The 25,866-nt window shown below is 36.8% G+C and overlaps 1 protein-coding gene and 1 pseudogene across 6 annotated transcripts in view; one reads left to right on the top strand and one right to left on the bottom strand.

Annotated features, from left to right (window-relative positions):
- The window catches only part of GOLGA4 (golgin A4), a 126,916-nt gene that overhangs the window by 55,935 nt on the left and 45,115 nt on the right, over positions 1-25,866 (top strand). For 5 of the 6 annotated variants that reach the window (XM_077865827.1, XM_077865826.1, XM_077865828.1 and 2 more), the window contains 8 exons: positions 2,510-2,608; positions 3,155-3,284; positions 4,635-4,822; positions 5,120-5,203; positions 7,289-7,436; positions 18,578-18,756; positions 21,638-21,766; positions 25,374-25,529. In XM_077865827.1, the coding sequence (XP_077721953.1) occupies positions 2,510-2,608; positions 3,155-3,284; positions 4,635-4,822; positions 5,120-5,203; positions 7,289-7,436; positions 18,578-18,756; positions 21,638-21,766; positions 25,374-25,529 (1,113 nt within the window). The remainder of the gene's footprint in view (positions 1-2,509; positions 2,609-3,154; positions 3,285-4,634; positions 4,823-5,119; positions 5,204-7,288; positions 7,437-18,577; positions 18,757-21,637; positions 21,767-25,373; positions 25,530-25,866) is intronic. The other variant, XM_077865829.1, reaches the window with a different exon arrangement.
- Positions 23,983-24,926, bottom strand: LOC144294146 (ADP-ribosylation factor-like protein 2 pseudogene; annotated as a pseudogene).

Genomic DNA, 25,866 nt, shown 5'->3' with positions numbered 1-25,866 from the left:
GGGGAAAGGAGAATTGTTGTAGAGCTGCAGACTTTTTTTTAAAGACTTACTTAATTTGAGAGAGAGAGGGAGCACGGGCGAGTGTGAGCGTGCATGCCCAAGAGCCAGTGAGCGCTTATGTGGGGGAGGGCAGAGGGGAGTATCTCAACTAGACTCCTTGCTGAGCTGAGTTGAAACCAAGAGCCTGAAGCTCAACCAGCTGAGCCACTGAGGTACCCCAGAGCTGCAAACTTATTTTTTCAAGTAAGGACATTGAGAGTAAGAAACCAGATTCTTTTATTGTCATTATTTCATGAAAGAAATACTTTTTTTTTTTTAATTTTTAAGTAATTTTTACATGTATCTCACAACCCCAGGATCAAGAGTCACATGTTTTTCCAACCGAGGCAGCCAGATGCCCTGACAGATTTTTTTTTTTTTTTTAAATAACAAGATTAGGAAGGACATATTCTCAGAATAAAGGACAGTTGTTTAAATAAAAGAAAAACTCTCTTCTGTTGGCTTTCTGTTTGTTTTTTCACCATGGATCAGTGAAGACTTCATTCTGGACCTGCCCTGATTCAAAGACTGGCATTTGGAGACTACTGCTGTGGGAAGAGTCAAACCAGGAGTCTTTATTGAGAGGAACAGTACAAATGTGATCTTGAAGCAGTGTAGGTGTGGGGGTGAATAGAGGACAGTTAGTGCTTTAGTATTTTGAAATTAGTAAATTTGAACTATGCAAAAAGAGGGCATTGCTGTAAGTCTTTGAAAATATTCTTTGGCTGTGGAAGGAGCCTCGGTGTCCATCGAAAGATGAATGGATAAAGAAGATGTGGTTTATGTATACAATGGAATATTACTCAGCCATTAGAAACGACAAATACCCACCATTTGCTTCCACATGGATGGAACTGGAGGTTATTATGCTGAGTGAAATAAGTCAATCGGAGAAGGACAAACATTCTATGGTCTCATTCATTTGGAGACTATAAATAATAGTGAAAGGGAATAGAGGGGAAGGGAGAAGAAATGGGTAGGAAATATCAGAAAGGGAGTCAGAACATGAAGACTCTTAACTCTGGGAAACGAACTAGGGGTGGTGGAAGGGGAGGAGGGTGGGGGGGTGGGGGTGACTGTGTGGCGGGCACTGAGGGGGGCACTTGACGGGATGAGCACTGGGTGTTATTCTGTATGTTGGCAAATTGAACACCAATAAAAAATAAATTTATTATTAAAAAAAAGAAAATATTGTTTGGGAAAATTTTCTAGCAAATGTGTAAGGGATGGATTAAGTCAGACTTGGGGTAAGATTTCTCTCTAGGAGGCTCCTGAAGGAAATTAGTCATTGAAATTATAAAGTTCTGCACTGTGGTTGTAGATGTAGAAAGAATAGGACTTAAACATCGTAGAGAAAGCAGTAAAAATATATTAGTTATACGTAGGGATCAACAAAAGTAGGTAAAATGTGACTTTGAATATATTTTTTTAAGATTTTATTTATTCATGAGAGTCACAGAGGGAGAGAGAGGCAGAGACACAGGCAGAAGGAGAAGCAGGCTCCATGCAGGGAGCCTGACGTCCGACTCCATCCTGCGACTCCAGGACCACGCCCTGGGTGGAAGGCAGGCGCTAAACTGTTGGCCACCCAGGGATCCCTGACTTTGAATATTTTGAGCTTAGGAAATTAGAAAAGTTAGGAATCCTAAAAAAATAGAAAGGTTTTGATTGTAGGTCTTGGATGTACCAGATGTTAATCTCTAGGATTCTGTTGGAGTACATATAAGGAAGAAGCACCAAGGACACAGGACTGAACCCAGAGGAATAGATGCCCATAGAATCTGTGAAGCAGGTAGAGGAAATTAAGAGACAGGAGTATAGACAGGAGCCTGAAGCCCCAGAGAGCAAGCATCTAAACTGAGGAATTATTGGTGACTGGTATAATAGAGAGGTAAAGGTCATTGGATTTAGTGAGGAAGGCTCATTAATGATCTAAAGAAAGTAGCTTTTTGAGTAATTTCAGGAACTTGAAAATTTTCTGTTTGTAGTTCAGTCTTTTCACTTTACAATTAAGGAGGCTTCTGACTTTGGCTATTGACTGCTTTCATGTATTGGGAGGAGGAAAGCTCTATTGGCTATGGCTGTTTGGTATAAAACAATGTAGTTTTAGATCAAGTGCATATAAGATAGCACAAGTCATAAGATGGCTGAAAGTAGGATAAAGTTTTTTTCTTTATCTTAAGCAATTGTTTTATCCTCTCTGCATTATTATCATCACTGAGCAGTCATTACTGCTCTAAAAATACACTTTCTCTTCTTGGATCTCAGTTTTTTTAAGGAATAGAATTCATGTCCCAATGGACAAATACTAATGTTTTACCTATTGATTCTACTCTAATTATTGTTGCTGATACTTCATCTTAAGAAAAATGCAAATCTGGTTTGATCATGTTTTTAAACTTTGAAAACTTCAAGTTTATATTTTTTTGCTTTTTACTGAAAACTATTTATAAAATCCTTTATGTTTTAGGAGCTCCAAATGGATCAGCAAGCAAAAAAACATCTCCAAGAGGAGTTTGATGCATCTTTAGAGGAAAAAGATCAACATATCAGTGTTCTCCAGACTCAGGTAAAAGATTAAAATAAAAAGAGCGGAATTTTTGGGTAAAGAAAAATTACGGGGGTTTTGATGGGATATCGCAATAGGTTCCAGATGTTATAAAATGGCCTATTTTTAAAATTCTTGCTTTTGTGTTATTTTTCAGTATAATTTTTAAATTTACTGTATCTTTTGGCCAACTATAAATGAAAATAGCAAATATAAAAATCAACTACACTGGGAGTAAACACATTATTTTGGTCCTCCCCTCCTCCCAGTATATTGAAAAAGAATATCCTTTACTCTGTCCCCTCTATGTTTTAAAGAAAGTACTACTGTAATTTCTCATTTTATTTTTTTAGGGAGAGCACATGTGGGCTGGGAGAGTGGGGGGGTGGGCAAGGCCAGGAGAGAGAGAATCTTAAGCAGTCTCCCTGCTCAGCATGGACCCAGAGACAGGGCTCAGTCTCACAACCCTGAGACCGTGACCTGAGCCAGAACCAAGAGTCAGACACCTAACCTGTTGAGCCACCCAGGCGCCCCTCATTTTTTTCCTAAGGCACATTTCTTTTTTAGGTTTCTCTGCTGAAACAGCGGTTACGGAATGGTCCAATGAATGTTGATTTACCAAAACCATTCTCTCCGATGGAACCACAGACTGAAGACATCTCTAAAGAGAACATAGACAGTGATATAGAGCCAGTAGGTAAGCTTCATCTTGTCAAAAAGTTAATTTAAAAACTAGAGGAGGGGATCCCTGGGTGGCGCAGCGGTTTGGCGCCTGCCTTTGGCCCGGGGCGCGATCCTGGAAACCCCGGATCGAATCCCACGTCGGGCTCCCAGCATGAAGCCTGCTTCTCCCTCTGCCTGTGTCTCTGCCTCTCTGTCTCTCTCTGTGTGACTATCATGAATAAATAAATAAAATCTTTAAAAAAATAAAAAAATAAAAAATAAAAACTAGAGGAGGATGTTGACAGTTTCCAGGGCATGACTGAGGGAAGGGGTGCTGGGAGGTGTCTAAGGCAGGAGGGTCCTCCAGGAAGATGCAAGAGTTTTGTTGTTTTGTTTCTTTACTTGTTATTGTTCTTCAGAACAAAGCTAAGTAGTTGTTTTAAGACTTGAAAGTCTGTGAGCACCACATTTTCATTGTAATTAAAATTCATTGTAGTGTTCACTTCAGCAGCACATATACTAAAATTCATTATATTACACTGTTTTATTGATAACAGTAGCTAGCTTTCATATAAACAGGGTCAGTATTGTTTAAGAGTAATGAATTTGCTATTTTCATTGTTTGGCTATTTCAGTTTTTAAGTAATATTGCTTACATATTTCTACATTCAAAGATTTCTATATTTGCTCTATTATTTGTTTTCTAATTAGAAAGGAAGAAACAGTTAAATTTTGTCTAAAAATCCAGTTATAGACCTCCATACTCTTTGAGGCTGTAGGTACATGTATTCAGTAAAATTCCCGTTTTTTTGTTTATTGGCTCTTTCAGAGGTATTTGTGATAAACTTTTAGTCCAGCCTGCACCAGACAGAGCGAGGTGCTGAACAGCTAGCTATCTGTCTGAGCAGCCAGCCTAGAAAGGGTCCTGAAATTCCCTTCGGGGTATGAAAACTTAACTCATAAGTCATAAATGTGTGGAGAATGCAGAACTCTCAGGGACAGATTAGAATGCAGTGGAAAAAATTCTTGATTAATCCTTTGGAGATGGGAGCCAAGGACACATAGGGCACTTTTGAATAACAAAAGATGGTCATCAAACTGTCTTTTGAGGGTGGATTCAGTTAATGTTAGTTAACTAATGAGTGTTTTGTGCCATTTGGGGTAGGCACTCCCTCAGATTCTTCAGATACAGATCATACACATGGTGAGAGTTGAGGTTGGGAAGGATACCTCTCCCTTCTTGGTCTGGCTCAGAGGATAGCAGAGCATTGGGGTGGGGATGCACCCCTGTGTACTGACAGAGGAACTGTTCCCAGAGAGCCGTTCTGTTCCTTACTGATCATGTTCCTCACTGAACACTGCCTGTGCTGCTTATTTTTGATAGTGGTAGATGGAGCTTCTGCTAAAACACTGGAAGTACTTCAGCAGAGAATTAAGAGGCAAGAGAATCTACTGCAGCGTTGTAAGGAAACAATTCAGTCACATAAGGAACAATGTGCCCTATTAACCAGTGAAAAAGAAGCCCTGCAAGAACAACTAGATGAAAGGCTTCAAGAACTAGAAAAGATGAAGGTAAAAGAGCAAATGTGTTTGGTGTACTGTAACCCTGTAAAGCTAGATCCACAGGCTCCAGCGTGGCCTGCACTTCCCTCCTCCTCTGCAGAGCCTTCCCCTTCTCCATAGACAGCTTGGAGAGGACTCCCAAGTGCCCTGGGCTTCATAGCACTTAACACCATCCTTTTCAGACCTCCTATATACTTTGCTCTTATTGGATTGAGAAGTATCCAAATTAGATTAAAATGTTTATAGAGTTCTCATATGAGGAGAAGCTTTATTAGAGATGGAAATGAATTTTTAAAATTTTTTTAGGAGCTTCATATGGCTGAGAAGACTAAACTTATCACTCAGTTGCGTGATGCAAAGAACTTAATTGAACAGCTTGAACAAGATAAGGTAAACCAATAAACCTTATGATACTAAAATTTATCAGGGGGCCCCAGAATTCACTTTTGAAAGCAGTTAGAAGCATTCAGGCTTATGCTTTCCAAAGTTATTATTATAGCTGCTTCCATGAAAAATCTTTTTGTTGTAATTTTGAAATTTAAATAACAATTAGCATTCGATGTGTATCATGTAAAACTGATTCTCTGTGACTTTTTGATCCCAGTCAGCATTTTGATTTCTAGATTAGAATAATGTTGCAAAAGAAATCTGTTTACAGTACCTATTTTCTAGAGAAAAGAATTTTTTATAGCTAAGGCATTACTGAATGTGAATGATATTAAATATTATCTTTAATGGAAGCAGATTAGTCTCTCAGATAAATTACCTAAATGAAGAAGTGGTAGTGTATAGATTAGTATAAATAGAAGTTTCTACAATTGAATTTTGGTATATACAGGTGAGATTGGCAGTGTAGAGTTGGAGCAACAGCTATGGCTATGACAGTAGAGGCAACTGAAAATTCATTGGCAAGCGCTTTTAAGTCTTTCAGCCCCAAGTTCTTGGGTTGGTTCCTTTTCTAAAGCAGCTCCTAGTTGGTTCACATCGTCTACCATTTTCTTCAATAGGCTACTTTACAGCTACAGTATTTTAAATGGCCATGCAATTAAGGACATGTCAGAGATGTTCTGCTTTTGAAATGTATTAGCAGTATTTTCATGCTATGATGTCATTTTGTTAGATTCTACTCCGTATACTTCATGAAGGCCCATTTAAAAAAGTGAACCCACCATGCAGCTTCAACAGTTAACATCTCAGGACTAATGTTTTATCTGTACATGCCCAATCCTTATTATCCTCAACCTAGAATTTACTTTGTTGTAGAGCAAATCCAAGAAATCTCATAATTTCTTACATAAACATTTAGGTGTATTTTTTAAATAAAAGACTTTTTATAGAACTGTAATTGCATTATCATGATCATCTCTAAAACTTTCATAATTTCTTAATACTATCGTCTATCTAGTTAGTTTCAGATTTTGCCTTTTGTCTCATACGTTTTTTTCCCATTTTGATGAATCAAGATCTAAGTAAGTTTCTTTCATTGTAATTGGTTGATACGACTTTTAAGACTTCTTTTAATCTATAGGTTCCATTGCCCTCTTTCTCTCCATGTCTCTTTTTCTCCATTGTGATTTGGTTTTTGAAGAAACTGAAGGCCAGCGATCTTGTTTGAAATTTGTGTAATCCCCACTTACCTGGTTTTTATCTGTCCACTAAAATGAACCACCTGGAAGAGTCATACCCTAAACTAAGATGTGACAAACCCTGAAAGCAAAGTAATAATTTGAAGATCGTAAAATAGCTGTCACAAAATCTTATTTTTCAAGAGCCAAGTCGAACCATCCTGTTTTTTGTTAGTTGCAAATGTCTGATTCAGGATATAATATTTATTCCTTTTCCCTCTAGTGACCCTCATTTCATGTGTACATTATCCAGAGAGTGGGAGGACAGTAGCAATTAGCAAATTGGAGGAGTGGGGGTGCCTCACTGACAGTAGTGATGGGTGGTGGTGGGACCAGGGACTGTCACAAGAGAAAAGAGAAAAAGCAGGTATACCTGTATCACAGTCTTAGCCCATCTTTGTGGCAGCAGTAACCTTCCACCTTCAGTAGCCTTTGAGGCTCTCCCCATGTTCCAGCACAGATTATGGTGGCCCTGAGCCAAGTACAAAAGGCTATATTTTGTTCATTATAAACTCTTTACTAAGATAGGGAAAATTATAGCAGACATTTATAGTAAGATTATAAAATAAGTCTTTTAATTAAAATGTGTTTTTAATACTCAAAAGATTAAACTTACTATTAAAATAGTTTTTCATATTAATAACCCTGATCTGCCAGGTAATCAGTTATTATAGTATATAGGATCGTATAGACTGCAGAACACAGACTTCAATTTGTGAAATACTAAAATAATTCTTATTTTGTACTTAGTAAGAAATAGTATGTTTTCTGCCTTTTAAGTAAGTTTATATATGCTACTGATGATGCAGTTTTGTTATGCAAACGCTTTAGTACCTGCGCTTCTGTTTAGGGAATGGTAATAGCAGAGACAAAACGTCAGATGCATGAAACCCTGGAAATGAAAGAAGAAGAAATTGCTCAACTCCGTAGTCGCATCAAACAGATGACTACCCAGGGAGAGGAGTTACGGGAACAGAAAGAGAAGTCTGAAAGAGCTGGTAAGAATTCAAGGGCTATTTGTTTTATGTTAGAACTCAAAAGTCATGTGAAGCGCTTGACCAACCAACATTTAGAAAAATTAGTTAAATATTGATACTGATTCAGAGATTCTGTATAAAATACTGCACTGTTCCTTAGGGGAGGCAGGGGCTGGTGAACTGGGCCTGTGGCTGAAATCCAGCCTATGCATAGCCTATTTGTAGGACTCTCAATGCTTTTTTACATTTTTATGTAGTTGAAAACAAGAAGAATATGTGACAGAACATACATGTCCTGCAAAGCCAAAAATATTTACCATTTGGCCCTTTCTAGAAATGTTTGCCGACTACTGCCTTGGAGTATCAAAACTTTTGGAACTCCCCAAGTAGGCACAGTGTGGTGCATATTAAATAAAGGTCACCTTATAGATAGATATGCTCTAGGGTAAACAAAAAGTGTAAGGTAGAGTATTAAAAAAGTATAAGGTAAGCCATTTAACGTAACAGATTTATGTTTTGTCACAATAAATGCTAGGCTGTGAAAATGTGGAGACCAGCATAGTATTCCACAAGGTACGATGCTGAGTAATGCCAGTAAAGGGAAGAGAGAGCAGAGTGAATGAGCATTTCAGGTTAGTGAGGGTCTGAGTTTTGACTTAGGCCTCAAGGAATGAATAGAATGGGCCTAAGCAGAGAAGTGGAGGCAGCACGTATTTCAGTTACTATGAGGTCATCAGCAGGCACAGTGACTAAAGTGATGTATGAGTCAGCTGCAGACAATTCTTGCTCAAGTGGAAATAAAGTTGAATCATGAAAGAGCTGACTTTTAAAATCTTAAAAGGTGAGTTGTTGAGCTTAGACTTGGGTGTACAAGACAACAGAAAACCAGTAATAGGAAAACATACTGTGATAGAAGCTAGTGTTTTATGTAGAAAAGAAATGAAGTGGTAAATCAGACCTACAAGCAAAGGCAGAAATCTGAGCATGAGGGACCAAGCGAGAGAGCTCTAGCCACCTTGGGTGGGATGGATCTAGGAAGAGAGAAAGAGCAGAATCTGCAGAATTTGGTATCTGATTAATATGCAGGGGCAGAAGAACAGTAGAAATCTGAGATGACTCCAAGGTTTTGAGCTTCAGAGACTGAATGAATATTGAGAAGTCAGAGTAGGAAATGTAAGTAGGGAAGTTGAAGAATGGAGTGAAGTGATGAATTTGCTTAGATACTTTGAATATTGTCAGTCATGAGTTTTCCAGATGAAAATGGTTTACTGTAATTTGGAAAAGAAACTAGAGGTTTTTTTAGAAGTCAGTAACCTAAGGTTGAAGCCTGTGATTAAATCCACAGGAGATGGCGCCTGCCTTTGGCCCAGGGCGCGATCCTGGAGACCCGGGATCGAATCCCACGTCGGGCTCCCGGTGCATGGAGCCTGCTTCTCCCTCTGCCTGTGTCTCTGCCTCTCTCTCTCTCTCTCTCTCTCTCTATGTGACTATCATAAATAAATAAAATTAAAAAAAAAATTCCACAGGAGAGAAGATTAAGTTTTACAGTGGTAGCAGCCTCACTGCTACTACTAGTACCTATGAGCATGCACATGCCACTGCTGCCACTACTACCAACAGCCGTTTAGTTTTTTTTAATGCAAGGTTCTGTTATAAATACTTTACTTGTATTTACGTGTGTGTTTACTTGTATTTAATCCTCTCAGTTTCTTTGAAATAGGTACTGTTACTACAAATAGGAAAACCTAAGAACGTGAAGAAAGTTAAGTAGCTTATCTGCATTCATACACAGAGAGTAAGTGTATAGTAAGTGAATCTAGTTTGTGCTCTTAACCATAGAGATCTTGAGACTGGGAGAGAGAAATAATGAGGGGAAAAAAAGTTACCCAAGAAGTCATAGGAATTGTGGATAGTTATGCTTTGAGAGGAATAAACAGGCATTTCCAGAAATGGAAAAGGTAGGTTGAAGACTTTACAAAAGGTCTTTGACTCTGGTGAGTATTTGATTCCCAGGATGCAGTTTGAAAATTTTAGAAACCAGATTATAAAGTTTAAGATGGAAAATGGATTTGGATGAGAGAGCTAGTTGGTTGACACCAAATAAGCTCATAAAATCTCTTTGTGGTTTTATTAATAGGTGATATTAATTAGCTAATGAATTTGTTCCCATAAACCCAAGAAAATTTCCCTTCAGAGAGCATTAATTGACAGCAACTCTCAGAATATAATCTCTGAGGAATTAATTGAAGCAGTTTGAGGCGTGTGAGACATTGTTAGACAGGTTTGCTTTCAGTCAATAGAAAACCTAATGCATGGTCTCAGCTCCTCATATCAAGCCTTCCCGTTTTTAGGGCTGTTTTTGTTGACTAATGTAGTCAGGCAAAAGAAAATAATATTGGTTAGAGGATTAAGTTTTCTTTTAAAATTGGAATGTATTTTATGAGGAGGTAGAAATCCATGACCTAGTGTCAAGTCAAAAGACAAAATACACAGTTAATTCACATGTAGGGTAAATGTTTCCCAGGCTGCTGTTCTAGTTAGTTCATTAGATAGTACACCCTTCCTTCTCTGGCTTCTCCAAAACATGGTTGTATTTTCTCTTTAAATGGCATTTTCATAAAACTGTATTTTTGTCAATATTTCATAGCCTGTAGGTTGGGAAATTTTTGTTAGTACCATAAAAATATCAAAAATTAAATACTTAAAAGAGAATTATGATTTAGTTATTTAATAAAAGCATTAACTTTGGAAAGTCTTTGGATCACAGAGTTGTAAGGGCTTTTATAGATTTTTTTTTTTTTAATTTATTTATGATAGTCACAGAGAGAGAGAGGCAGAGACACAGGCAGAGGGAGAAGCAGGCTCCATGCACCGGGAGCCTGATGTGGGATTCGATCCCGGGTCTCCAGGATCACGCCCTGGGCCAAAGGCAGGCGCCAAACCCCTGCGCCACCCAGGGATCCCCTTTTATAGATTTTTAAAAAATTATATTTGTAGTCCTAACTATTGGACTATAACAGGAAGTTACAATAGACTCATTCTACATTGAAGATACTGCCTTTTAAATTTATAATGAAAACTAGTCTTGTACAACAACTGCATTTCATCTAATGATCTTTGATGAGTCTGAATAGACCTGTTGAAATATAAAATGGCATTTAGTTCAAATAGAAAGTGCATTTGCCAATTGACAGAAAAATTCCAATTTAGTGCTAAAAGTAGGGAAAAGTCTTTGTAAAGGAAGTAGAGTTTACATAGTCTATAAACATAATCTGGCTCTTATAGAATTCTATTCCTCTATGAAATACCTGTCTTTCTCTTTCTTGAATTTAAAATTCAAAGGCTAAACATGTAAGAGCTGGCCATGGGAAAGAAGCATTAACAGCATTAACATCATTAAAGCTTGTAGTTGTTAAAGATTTTTAAAAGTAAATTTGTCTACATAAAACAATTATGAAAAAATATAAACCCTCCTAATTCATTTTCAACTGTAAATAATAAATATATTTAGTAATTCTTGATTTGTGGCTATCAGTAGACAAGTAACTTATTTTTTTGGATCACCTATTTTGGAGGTAAAAATCAGCTCAAGTATATTTCCCAATACTTTTCTTAGAAAATAGTCTGTTGCACTGGTTTTCTAAATGAAACCAGTTTCATTTCAATGTTCTCATAGTTTTTCTAAATGAGCTGTGATGCCTCCCATATGTTGGAGGACAAAGAAATCTGAATGTCTCTGATTTTAAAAAGAGCAATTCTGCCCTAAAAGACCTAAACTATGTGAATATGGTGACATGCCTACTTTATAATATATGCTGTATCAACTTATAGTACTTATTTTACTCTCTAAGGAACTGTTGAGCATGTTTTTTGAAGTATGACAGTATAGCACTCTTGTTTTGTTAAAATTATGTATTTTAGTGGATAAAGAAAATGAAAACCAAATATATTTGTTAGAAGCATTTTACTATTATTGTTAATAATAATCCTTTCTAGGTATGACTTAAGAACAGATGGTCACATCTTCAAGTAACCAGATTTTAAACTTAGAGAAGTCTGGTGATTCAGCTTTAGTGCATAATGCTATATTTTAGCTACTGGGTATTATTACTAATTGTCTAGAATATTATCTTTTCAATGCAACACCAATGCAGGATGTTAATGCTGCTAAATTTTGCCATAGGTTTTGGCTGTTCTGTGTGTGTGCGCGTGTGTATGTTTTAAGTGGAGTAGGAGGTGGAGGTAGCTGGCTAGGTTTTAATACAATGTGTTACAAAAACATTGGAACATAGAGAAAATGAAAGCACACTACTGTTGTTTCAGTACACTTCCATTTAGTCTTTCCTCCAATCCTTATTTTTATATTACTGTAATCATATTGTACATACAATTTTGTGTGCTCCTTTTTTCATATTTAGCATTTTACATATTGCTAAAGCACTAACATTTTAATGGCTGTGTCTGAATGCATGTGCATCACTTAACCATTTTCCTCTTGATCATCATCTAGATTATATTTTTGTTATTATGAACAATACTGTACCAACTCTGATGCAGCTTATTCCATCTTTGAATTTTTTCTCAGGATAAATTCTTACATAGACTTCTAGTCTTTTTTGTAAGTTACTTTTAGGTATTTAAACATAGCCATTACAAAAAACCCACACTATAGTGTTAAGTCCCCCGTCTCCCATTAAAATGTTCTTGCCTACAATTTATGCAAAGTAACAAAATATTCTGTTTGGATTAGGAAAGTTTCCAAAGTGCTTTCCAGAGTATCTTTTGTAAACCCTGATTCCCTTTCATTTACCCCATCTTTGCCTAAGTCATGTGTTTTGTATGATTTGGCTGCATTGAAAAACTTAGATTAACTCATAACATACTTTGCTTTTTATTGCCATGTTGTGTTTGTGCAGGAAATAAGTTTTTTATTCATTTGTATAGTATAGGCCTGATATATCAAAGACATTCAGTGGAATATATTTATTTGATATTTGGAGGGCTCTCTTAAATAGAGTTATGTATTTAAGTAATATGTAAGATTTATGCATATTTATATAATAAAAACCACATGTATTTAAGTGCCTTGTTAAAAGTTGCTGATAATTTATGTAACAGAGTTTTCTTGGAGTCTTAAGTCTCACAAAACATCTTATTTTTGTGCATCCACACATGCCAATAAGTGAATCATGGTGCCTTTCCCAAGCCTTGTATGAACAGGACTGGGGTAAGGGCTATTTTTTTTCTTATCATGGGTACTTAGATAAAGCTTTATGAAGAAAATTCCATGTTTCTCAGGCAAAAAAGTAAGAATCAAAGTAGAACTTAAGTCTATCATGTTAGATAAGTAATATGTACATATTTTGGCACTAAATGTATACCTGGTGGAAAATTTCATTATTTTAAATGGAATTAGGTTTTCATTCATTATAGGTGATTTATTTAATAGCCATTTATTTGTGGGTACTTGATATGTTTCTATAGTAGTCGCTGCATCTTTATGTTTACATAGTCACTGTCATCCTGCACTTATGTCCCTGTTACTGGAAAGCATCAGGAACATATTTCTTTGCTAAGGAATCATATTTTCTTTTTTTCTTTCTGTTCTTATTTGAGTATAGTTAACACACAATATTACATTAGTTTCAGGTTTATGACATAACGATTGGACAAGACTATACATTATGCTGTGCTCTCCACAAGTGTAGCTCTCATCTGCCACCACACAGTGTTGTTACAGTACAGTACTATCAGAATCATATTTTCAATTTAATTAAATTTACTTAGCTTTAGCCTTATATATTTTTTTTAAAGATTTAATTTATTCATGAGAGAGAGAGAGAGAGAGGCACAGACACAGGCGGAGGGAGAAGCAGGCTCCATTCAGTGCAGGGAGCCTGATGTGGGACTCGATCCTGGGTCTCCAGGACCACACCATGGGCCGAAGGCGGCGCTAAATCACTGAGCCACCTGGGCTGCCCTAGCCTCATATTTTTCAAGATTAGCCTGATATTTTCAATGTATTTAATAGATAAATTTGCATGGATAATGTAAGGAGAACATGAAAATTTGGATAGATCCATAAAAAAATTTTAAAAGCCAGAGTGCAATCTGTAGGGTGAATCTTGTTATGTATTTTAAAAAGTGGTTTAAAAAGTAGGTTTCCATTGCAAATGTGATATTAAATTTCTGAAGGCTCCAATTTATTTTGTTATTATATTTTCTTAAAGGTTTTATTTATTTATTCATGAGAGAAACAGAGAGAGAGAGAGAGAGAGAGAGAGAGAGGGGCTGAGACACAGGAAGAGGGAGAAGCAGGATCCATGCAGGAAGCCTGACGTGGGACTCGATCCTGGGTCTCCAGAATCATGCCCCGGGCTGAAGGCGGCACTAAACCACTGAGCCACCTGGGCTGCCCAAGCTCCAATTTGTATATAAGTATTGCACTATCTAGTTTGTGCCACTGGGTAGTAGTATTATCTTCATTTTTGTAAACTCTAGACAAGTGGTTTTCAAACTTTTTCATCTCAGGGACCTCTTTACAACTGTTAAAACTTACTGAGGAATCCAAAGAGCTTTCATTTATGTGGGTTATAATTAGTGATATTTACTGTATTAGAAATTAAGAAATAAAAAATTTTTTGGTTCAATTAAAAATAACAATTATAAACCTGCTGCATATTAATCTAAATACTTTTATAAAAATTACCTATATTTTTCAAAATAAAATTTGGTGTAAAGTGTGGCCTTGTTTTACATTTTTGCTTTGTTTGGCATAATAGAAGATAGTGGATTTTCATACCTATTTCTGTATTCAGTCTGTTGTGATATGTTATTTTCGTTGAAATATATGAGGAAAATCTGCCTTTACACAGATATGCAGATATGTATTTGCAAAACAGGGACCATATAGGACCCTAGGATCTTTGGACCACACTTTGAAAACTGCTGTTCTAGACTTTTGCTTTTATTCATAAAAGAGCCTTAATGATGGGTGAGAATTCTAATAGACAAAATTCATTTTGTTGCTTTTTCTGTTAATTTGCATTTCATTCATTTTGTAGTATTACTTGTGTTTTTTGCTTTTTTTTTTTTAAGTTTAATAACATGCATTTTAGTTTTTTTGCTGTAATAAAGACACAGGCACTGGCTTACTTATTCATTCTTGATGTTATTAATCAGCTTCTGAGGATCACCAGTTAATCTGCAGGTTGGCAACCCTTCTGCACTTCTGTATCTATGTTTATTCCCTGCAGAGGGAGTAAAAATGGGTCTTATTATCTTTATAATAAAGTGTCCTCTGGGATAGTAAAACAAAACAGTAGTGCTCCCTGGATCTCAGAATTCTGGCATTTGTTATTGCTAGTTGGTAAGGATGTTGAGGATGAGGAGAGGCAAAGATAGTGAAGAGGCAAAGCAAATGACACATTTTTTTCTAGTTTTACCTAAGGTTTACTCCCCATTGCCTTTAATTACTTAAGCTGCCTTTCTGTGACAAATAGTTTTCATGTCACCCTGTGCCTCCCTTATGCTTGGCAGATGGTAAACATCCAATAAATATTTAATGAATGCATGGTTGGATTATTGAGCTATAGATTGCCAACCTTTCCCATTTAATTCTTCTAGTGAGCATTTTTTTTTCTAGTGAGCATTTATCCATATTTATAATCCCCATGGATGTGAGTGAACCTTACCTGAAGTAGAAAGCAAGGAGCTAGAAAAAAAAAAAAAAGGTCTTCCCTGCATTTTACTTTTGACAGAGGACCATTCTTAAAGTTTGTTAAATTTTTGCCTAGAAATGTTTTCAGAGTTTTTATTTTTTAAATAAAAGTGCCTGAGATACATTGAATTTTGCTTTGGAAGAACACAATGTGTTCTTGCAACATTTGGCAGCAGTTTGTGCTTAGCCTTCCCGTTGTGTGCTGTGACTGTGGTTTTCCTGCGCTCTCTTGCATGTTGGCAGAGGATTTGTCAGCTGTGGCTGATGCACGCTTTCTTTCTCCCCACTCACTTATCCTTTGTTGGTAATTGGAAGATAAATTACGTGGACATGCACAACATACTTCTTTAGTACTCACATTAAAATCCTAGAATAGTTTCATTTTGGAAAGAGTGGGAAATTCATCTTTAGAACATTATAAGGTATGGACACAACTTTTCTGTATCTCTGATGGTTGTAAAATCAGAGGGTGAGACATTTCTGGATAGTAAGTAAACTCTCAGTATATTCTCCTTTAGCATTGAAATGGGACCCATTGTTGAAGGCAGAGTTCCTAGAGGAAGTGGCTTCTTTTGTTCTACAGTGTAGAATCCAGCATGAGTTTGAAGTATGTTTTCTGTATGTCAGTATATGTAATGTGTTTTAATGCCACCCTCCTTTTGGATACTTAATATTTCCTTGAAGCAGGGTGGAGGTGGAAAGCCATTGCATTTTTCTGTGTCTTTCAGAGGTATAACATGCTATATTTTGATGAGAGTTAGAAGCCATTAGTAATTAATTGCTTCAGAAATTCTGGTTTAGATACATTATTGCCCAACTAAACTGGATCATTGTCAGCATTCTTAGAATTTTAAAAAATGACACAAGGTAAAGAGTGTTTCTTAAATATAATTTTAAAGTTCTGACATCAAGTTAATATATTCAGGTTGGTTTATCATCAAGTTGGATGCCTCACTTCTTGCACTTGAATGAGAACATTGAATTACAAGATTTCAAAGATTTCTTTCTAGGTATAAAATTATATGGTTCTCTGACATGATAGCAGAATGTGGGAGAGACGATTAAATTTAGATAAAAAGAACTGTGGAACCAGATGTATCCTACTTTAATCATTGTATGATGGATAATCAGGTGACTTAGGAAAATGTCGTCAGTGGACTAAACAATAAAATTAGGGTATAATATAGGAGAATATTCTAAAATTTACTGAGTGTGGTTAGAAAACTTAGTTATTGGAAAATTATTTCTGAATAGGAATTTGTAACAGAGATTTCTGTAAAGTGCTTAGAAGTCCTAAGATACAATTTGACATACTTGAATATATGTTACTATAGTAACAGTAATGAAAAGATAATGGTGACATCCAACCATTAAACAATATTGTTATTCCTCTTCCCATTTTTCTATTTCCCAGATTTAAACTTTCAACACAAACTGAGCAGTAAGCACTTTATTATGGAATTTCTCTCTCATAATTGATAACGTGACTTATTTCTAAGAAATTAGGAAACCAATTTTTAAGAAATTAGTAGCAAGAGATATTTCTTTATGCTTGATACTAAAATGTATAGTAAAAGTATCTGAATAAAACAAAAACAAAAAAATCTTTTCTTTAAATATTTTATTTTCCAACATACGTCTGAGAATCTTGGTTTTGCAGGCAAATATTAGTGAAGTTAGATTAGGAATCTTTAAAAATGATTTCAGCTGATAAATATTCCTTTTGTAATTTAGACCTATTTGAGCATCAGTTTTATCTTTTGAACATATAAAATGAGTAGATTGGACAGATATTTTTTTTTATATCAAGGATACATGGCTGATAAAGAAGTTTTTTTTTTTAATGTTGAGCAGAGTAAGTTGTGTTTCCTATTTGTTATCAGAATTCAGCCTTTCGTCTTTTTCTGTACTGATGCAACTTATCATTAAGAAAATGCTATAGAACAGGTATTTGTCTTCAGTTATAAAATTCCTGCCCAAACCACCATTTATTTATTTATTTATTTATTTATTTATTTATTTATTTATTTATTTATTTTTAGATGAATGGCTAATTTTTTTTTTAACATTTTTATTTATTTATGATAGTCACAGAGAGAGAGAGAGGCAGAGACATAGGCAGAGGGAGAAGCAGGCTCCATGCACCGAGAGCCCGACGTGGGATTCGATCCCGGGTCTCCAGGATCGCGCCCTGGGCCAAAGGCAGGCGCCAAACCGCTGCGCCACCCAGGGATCCCCAAACCACCATTTATTAAGCCAAGTTGTGGTTGGTAAAAAGTCTTCTTTTTGAGATGCCATAGGTTGAAGTTGTACATTTCTTATACCACTGAGGGCAAAAAATAGTACATATTCATGAATGAACTATCTCTCCTCTGGACATATGTTTCTTGATAGGATTAAAAACCCATCTTGAAAATTTATGTTGTATTTATGGTCTATCTCTAGGTAAAGGGAAGTCTGGTATCTTCTGTGAGGTCTAAAGAAAATAATGTAGGATAATAAAACCAGTAGGATTTTGACAGCATATTGCTATACCAGTAGAGAGAGAGTATGTACAATGTACACATGCACACACAGAGATGCTTATACACATAGATACATATACACATATGCAGTTTTTGGTGCTGAGTTCCAGCTGTTGTACCCATCCTGTATGATTTTGTTGGAAGCTGGGTGAGCTATTTGGTCTTCTTAAAAATCATACTACTGTACCCTAGATGATTATTTTTGTAGGGCCTGAATTCTTATATCACACAAGAACTCCTTGCTGGTTATGCCTTTCTATATATTGTTGAATCAGATAAAGATTTCTTTCTACTCAACAGCTCTAGTTTGAAACTTACGCAAATAGTAGATTTCATTTCAGAATACATTGTTTAATATGTGATTCAACTAGTGAATGGTAAAACAAACCCCAGAAAACTCTGTTCTTTTATTTATTGTATGATTAAGAGGTTTTTAAAAATAGAATTAGTCAAAGAATAATTTTTCTATTCTTAAAAATGTTCTAGTGAGAATGTAATGCTATTACCTAATTATTGATAATAATAGGTGAAATGTCTATAGCAAACAAAAAAGCAATTGAAATTCTATAACACAGAAGTCTTCATTTCTTGGAATTTGCAATCCATAAAGACATTTGTTGGTAGAAGGAGTGGGGAGCCATTAGTAATTTAATTTTTTCCCAAATTCCTGAGTTTAAGTTCATACAGGCAGTCTTAAGATCTGGATCCAGAATTCAGTGACAGATTGGTTTCAGTAACTGGACATTTTGTGGCTTTGTTGAATGGCTCAGAAATATCTCTTGGCTTAAAACAAAAATGACAATTTTAACCTGTCTTGCTACTGCTGCTCTTATTAGTTCCCATAAATCAAATGTAAAACACGTTAGCTGAATGATAATATTTCTTGAGATACTTGTTTCCTCTTGTTTTCATTATAGCTTTTGAGGAACTTGAAAAAGCCTTGAGTACAGCCCAAAAAACAGAAGAATCGCGGAGAAAAATGAAGGTAGAGATGGATGAACAAATAAAAGCTATTGAAAAAACAAGAGAGGAGGAACGCACCAGTCTTCAACGGGAATTAAGTCAGATGAAACAGGAGGTTGTTGATGTGACAAATGTAAGAATAATTTTAGATTACAACAGGCTACAGCAATATGGAAACATAAGTTGTATGCTTTTCCTACAATTTTTGATTGTAAAGAAGAGTTAATTTACATTTTAGGCCTTGACCATTTCATGAGTTCAGGATATAGGGAAAAAAATCACTTTGATAGAGAAAATAATTTTTATCTTTTTGGATGTACTTCCCAGAGATAGTCTCTGCAAATAATTTCTCTTTTATGTTGTATAATCCTCTCTTAAAATTTTTTAGCACAAAAGATAGCATGTTATATATACTGCTCTGTATCTTGCTTTTCCACTTAATATATTCCTTATCATTGACAATTGGTAATGATGCTGCATTTGTTTTTGTTTTTTTTTTTTCCTCTTATGCCACATCTGTTTTAAAGATTGTTCAGGATTTCACTATATGAGTGTTTCATAATTTAATCAATCTACTACTGATGGATATTTAGGGTTTTCATTTTTTAGCTATTGCAGATGGTGAATATACTTATCATATTTGCTCACCTGTATATTTTTTTTAGGATAGATTCCTAGAAGTGGAATATTAGGCAAAATTATGTCTATTTTTAATGATTGTATAGTTGCTATAAGCTCTATGGAGGACATTTTATACTCTCACAAGCAGTGTGTTACTTCACAAAGATGGTGTTACCTAATTTTTTTTAATCTTTTCAAACTTACCAGTTAAAAAAAATGACATTTGTAGTTCTTTTTGTTTGTTTGTTTGTTTGTTTGTTTTAAAGATTTATGTATTTATTTGAGAGCAAGCGAGCAAGCAGGGGAGGAGCAGAGAAAGAGGGACCAGCAGACTCCACGCTGAGCGTGGAGCCTGATGGGGGCTTGATTCCATGACCCTGAGATCAAGACCTGAGCTGAAATCAAGAGACAGACACTTAACTGACTGAGCCACCCAGGTGCCCCAACATTGTAGTTTTAATGTGCTTATCTTTTTACCAATATGATAAACATATTTTTCCATGTTTAGAAGGAATTGGCAGTTTTTCTCTTTGAGTTGCTTTGTCAGATCTTTAACTCATTTTCCTATTGGACTGTTGGTCTTATTGATTTGTAGAAGTTTTACATTTATAGTAGGAATTAGTTCTTTGGATATATAGTTCACTTATCCAAATAATCTCTCTCTCTCCCTTTTTTTTTTTTTTTTTTTTTTTGAGAAAAAGAGAGCTCATGCACAAGTAGGCAGGGGCAGAGGGAGAGGGAGAGAATCTTAAGCAGGATCCACACCCAGCATAGAGCCCGAGGTGATCTCATGACCTTGAGATCATGATTTGAGCTGAAAATAAGAGTCTGACACTTAACCAACTGAGCCACCCAGGTGTCTCTGTCTATTTTCAGTTGACTTTGTTTATTATTTGTTTTTGCTTTGGGATCAGTTTATTTTGGAAGAGGGCATGCAGAGATTTTTTTCTTTTCCTTAAATGCTATCTGGATTTTTGTTCTGATTTAAAAATTCAGTCTCACTGAGATCATTTTAAAATTCTCTGTTTCTTATGGCCCTTGTATGCTTTCATTTTTTATTATTAAATCTTTCATCCAACTAGAATTTATTTGGTGTTAGGAATGAGGTAGGGATCCAACTTTAATTTTTTTCCAGATGACTACAAAGTAGTCTTCAAATTATTTATTTAATAATCCATGTTTTCTCTTCTGATATGACACAGTATCTTTATTTTATACTAAATTATTGAGCTATATATGGATCTCTTTTTTGAATTCTCTGTGCTGTTCCAGTGCTTTGCCTGACCATGTGCCAGTATTACACTGTTACAGTTACTCTGTTTATAATATGTTCTATTATTTGGTAGCCTCTCCCTATTACTCTTAGTTTTCAGAAGAGTACTGGTTATTCATGCATGTTTATTTTGTTCAGTGAACCCTTCCACCCCCATTCTATTGGCAGTTTATTCAGTTGTATTAAATTTATAGATTTATTTAGGGAGATTTGACATTTTTATAAGATTAAGTCTTCCTATCCAAGAAAGAACAAGGCCAATACTTTTTAATAAATAGTATGTGCATGGAAAGCTAGATGTAATTAGATTGTTTCAGCCAGGGCAGTGTGACCATAATGGAGTTCCCTCTTTGAGAAATGTTTTTTTCAAAGGTCTTGTTTATTTATTTGACAGAGTGAGAGAGCAGAAAAACACAAGCGGGTGGGGGGGGGGGTAGCCAGCAGAGGAAGAGGGGGAAGCAGGCTCCCTGCCAAGCAGATAGCCTGATGTGGGGCTCTATCCCAAGACGCCAGGATCATAACCTGAGCCCAAGGCGGCCACTTAACTGACTGAGCCACCCAGACACCCCTGAGAACATCTTTATTCCCCATCCCATACTTCCCTGTTGTGATTGGTGTGGAATATCCCTGCAAGATGTGGAAATGCACCAACCTTTTAAGACTTACTACTGCAGCAGCAGCTGCAATCCTTGTCTTAAATGAGCAATACTTCAGTTACCTGGGTGGCTCAGTTGGTTAAGTGTCACTTTTGATTTCGGCTCAGGTCATGATCTCAGGGTCATGAGCTCAAACTTTGCATTGGGCATGGAGCCTGCTTAAGATTCTCCCCCTGTCCCTCCACCCCTCCCTCACACCATTCATGCACATACTCACTTAATCTCTCTCTAAAAAATAAAAACATAAAAAAATAAATTAGCAATGCTTGATTGGCTTTTCTTTTAACTATTGAGACTTTGGTGACTTTTGATTTATGTGGGAAATATGTTTTGATTTTTCCTCTTACACAGTTGGCTGATGATCAAATCATAATAAAGTATTATTTAATTGTAGAGTTACATATTTTATTATTATTATACATATTTTAAAGTGTTTCACTTTAACTATTTGGCTGACTTTTCAGAAATCCTCAGAACAAATTGCTAAACTACAGAAGCTTCATGAAGAGGAGCTGGCCAGCAAAGAGCAGGAATTGACTAAGAAGTTTCAGGCCCAAGAAAGGCAATTTCAGGAGCAAATGAAAATAGCTCTTGTAAGTACCTGTTTTGTTTTTGTTATAGGTAAATTTGCAGCTTTATATAAAGTTGTTATCTCCTTACTCCTACCTTTCAGCTTGAGGTCAGACTACTAGCAGCCTTGGACTTTGAGTGTGCAGAGAGGATAGGATGTATGCAGGAAAGAGGGCTTTCAGAGCTTGTTAACTTGGTGTTGTGTGAAAATAACAGGCTTTCATTAACCGGTTTATTTGTATGTCATCCCTCTTACCTTGGCAGAGGCTATGATTATGGAGAAGTAAAGAGGAAGATAAGCTAATTAAAGCCATGAACCAGTGACTGCATAATTCAGGAAGAATGTCTAGAAACTCACTAGACTGACTATACCAGAGTTCAGGGCTCAGAAAGTGTTTTCTGAAATGCATTTTAAAGAAGAAGAAATAATGAAAATGACCAACTAGTTTTCATTTTAAGTAGAATAATTTCATTATTATGAAATTATATAAGATATATATATATAAGATATATAAGATATATATATAAGATATATAAGATATTTTAAAAAATAAAGTAAAATAAACAACTGACTGGATGAACCAAAATAATATCCAGAAAAGCAAAGGTGAGATTTTGGGGCATAGTATAATTTGAAAGTTTAAAACAAGAAAGTTATTTTTTTCAAATTGTGAAAACCTTTCATATAGGTTACCACAGAAGTAGTAGTGCTAAAAATGTAGTTTGATTGTTTTTTATATTAAATTATTATCTGTAAGATAGTGTGTATAATTTTGACAAACTTTGAGTGCAAAACGATGAGAAATAGTATGTGTAATTTTAATCTTTTTTGTTATTTATTTATTTTAGAGAGAGAGAGAAAGAGAGAGAGCAAGCACCGAGTGGGGTGGGGACAGAGGGAGAGGGAGAGAATCTCAAGCAGACTTCATGCTGAGCTTGGTGCCTGATGCAGGGCTTAGTCTTACGACCCTGAGATCATTACCTGAGCTGAAATTGAGTCGGACACTTAACCTACTGAGCCACCCAAGTCTCCCTATTAATTTATTTTATTTTTTTTCAAGTGTACTCTATCCCCAGCATGGGGCTCAAACTAATGGGACCCTCAAGATCAGGAGTCACATGCTCTATTGACTGAGCCAGCCAGGCACTCCAGCCTAGAAAGGATTTAATGTAGTTTATAAGAATGCTTAAAACTATAATAGGATGGCATAAGGGCATAAAGATTAAGGAACAAAGCAGGATATAAGTGAAGCAGGGAATTGTTCCAAAAAATTCTCGTCATAAAGATCTGTGTGTTTTCACGCTGGAGTAATTGGCCTTTGGGGACAGTGAGACTTGAACATTGGCTTTGTTAAAACTGTGTTCTAGAACTGATATACTCAAATATATTCTGAGTAGAGAGAGCAGGATACAGATACACATGAGACACCCACACATGTGCACTTGCCACTTTGTGCCCCCCTTTCTACCTAGCTCCTCAAAAAAGTTAGCTTTGTGTTGATGGTCAAAGTTCAACAGACTATTAAAAGGTCCTCTTTTATTTTTATGGGCACAGAAAGATGTATTTAAAATGTAGTTTACATTAGATAATATAGTATGTCTACGGTGATGTTTTAAAATTGATTAGAAATTAGTATTTTTGGGCAGCCCGGGTGGCTCAGCGGTTTAGCACTGCCTTCAGCCCAGGGCCTGATGCTGGAGACCCAGGATCAAGACCCACATCGGGCTCCCTGCATGGAGCCTGCTTCTCCCTCTGCTTGTGTCTCTGCCTCTCTCTCTCTTTCTATTTCTCTCTCTCTCTTTCTCTCTGTGTGTATCTCATGAATAAATAAATAAAATCTTTAAAAAAAAAGAAATTAATATTTTCTAATCAGTCTGCTTATCATATGGCAGAGTGCCTTTCCTTAAAGCAATATGCTTCACCAGAGTGTGTAGTGAATTGAAAATATTGTAGCTGGCAATATGAACTCAATGCAGTAAGTATGGATAAGTATCCTTAATTGGAGTCCAAAGCCACTAAATGTTGAAAGTGCTCTCTAGAGCTTCTCTTTTCATGACAGTAAATACTTCTCATATGGATGTTGATACATGATCAGGACAATTGAAGAAGCAGCTTTCTGGGATTGAGGGTAAAAGAGCCCAGGTCATCTGTAAAGAGTTATATAGGCTTTTATAGATAAAAAATATGAATATACTTTATAGATAGTTCCTTGATCTAATCCATATAGTCACATTATTTGTCTTTTTTTTTGAGGGCAAGAAAGGATTTATTCTCACAGCTGAGCAAAGGATGAGGCCCACAGCCTTGGTAGCAGCAGAGGCAGCTCCACCCCCCCCACCCCCCCCAGGCCCAGCCCTCTCCTCTTGGCATGGCAGCTGCAGGTGGACTGGGTCAGGAGCCAGGGTGACAGCCAGGGCAGCAGCCCTCCAGCCACGGGAACCAGCTGGCCACAGAGCAGCAGTGGGCAGCACTAGCAGCAGCAGCAGCAGGTTACAGAGTGGGGTGGGGGGTGTTTGTCAGGCTGGCTGACTCCTGTACCCCCATGGATGGTGCTTGATGAGGGTGGGGGTAGGGAGCTGGACTGCAAGGTGGGGTGGGGGGCATCTGGAGTGGTTCAGTCGGCCGTGAAGATGCGGCTGGAAATGTCATCCAGGAGCCAGTCAATGCCAGGCAGGAGGTTCTCCCCAGTGATGGCACTACAGCCCTGGATATACCAATGGTGGCTGTGGATGGAGTCCAGCTCCAGGGCCTCACGGATGGCATTAGAGGACAGTGCTCCAGGCAGGTCTTGTTTGTTGGCAAAGATGAGGAGGGTTGCTCCAGCCAGGCGCTCCTCCACCAACAAGCTCTGGAGCTCCCACTGGCAGTCCTGCATGTGCTGGCGGTTGGCGCTGTCCACCACCCAGATGAGGCCATTGGTGCTCTCAAAGTAGTTCCGCCAGTAGGACCACAAGGACTTCTGGCCTCCCACATCCCAGATGTTCACCTTGAATCCTCGATGTTCCAGGGTCTTAATGTTGAAGCCTAGCATCGGGGAGATGGTGTCAGTGTCTTCCCCGTTGAACTTCTTGAGGATGGTTGTTTTGCCAGCATTGTCTAGGCCGAGCGTGAGCAGTCGCAGCTCCCGCTCTTTCTGTTTCATCTTCTTCAGAATGGTCAGAAGCCCCATGGTCCCTGTAGCCCCCTCCATTATTTGTCTTTCTATGTAGGGTTCCCTAACGAGATATTTCTCACAAATTATATAAACTTAAAGTCTAGTTTCTTGGCTTAGAGTTGAAATAATCAAACTCTGGAGTGGAGAGAAGTAGCAGTGACAATTTTGGGAGCCTTCACATTAAGCGTGTTTTGCAAAACATTTTAAGTAGTGGAAAAATAGCAGATGTAGTGGGGTTACTAGAACAAAATTTTTCTTATCAGTAGTAATTGTGGCAAATATTGGCTAGATCACACTGGAAAAGCCACAGTGCTTTGTTTCTGCACACTAGAGCCTGAGAAGAGAGAAATGATGATACTGCCTACCTCATAGAGCTGGTGTGCAGATCAAATGAAAGACCTGATTCCTGTGGAAGTACTTTGAGAATGCTGAAGATTTATGTGGGTCTAAGGTGGTATTTTTTTTTTTGGCACAGGAAAAAAGTCAATCAGAATATTTGAAGATCACCCAAGAAAAAGAACAGCAAGAATCTTTGGCCCTGGAAGAGTTAGAGTTGCAGAAGAAAGCAATCCTCATGGAGAGTGAAAATAAACTTCGGGACCTTCAGCAAGAAGCAGAGACTTACAGAACTGTAAGTTTAAATAATATTCAGGTTCCAGAGTTGTGGAATTATTTGTACAGAAACTATTGTTCTCTTTCCAATCAATATAAAGTTGTCAAGAAGCTTTTGTTTTACTGGGTTAGATTTACATACATGCACTTCATTTTTAGATAATAAGAGCTTTTTCTGTGAGTGGTTTTAGTGTTTGCTACATGATGCTGCTGACTCTGCCTTTAGCTGGCTGTGTTTCTTTTTTTTTTTTTTTTGCTGGAGGTGTTTCTATTGCCATTCACTATCTTTGCATTTGGGCTTTGCATCCCCACTCCATTGTTTACTTGCCCTTGATCTGTAGGAAATGGCCTCGCTT

The sequence above is a fragment of the Canis aureus genome, chromosome 22 (assembly GCF_053574225.1).
Source record: "Canis aureus isolate CA01 chromosome 22, VMU_Caureus_v.1.0, whole genome shotgun sequence".
Taxonomy (NCBI): domain Eukaryota; kingdom Metazoa; phylum Chordata; class Mammalia; order Carnivora; family Canidae; genus Canis; species Canis aureus.
Note: the sequence above shows the minus strand (reverse complement) of the source record. Positions and strands in the feature narration are given on the sequence as shown.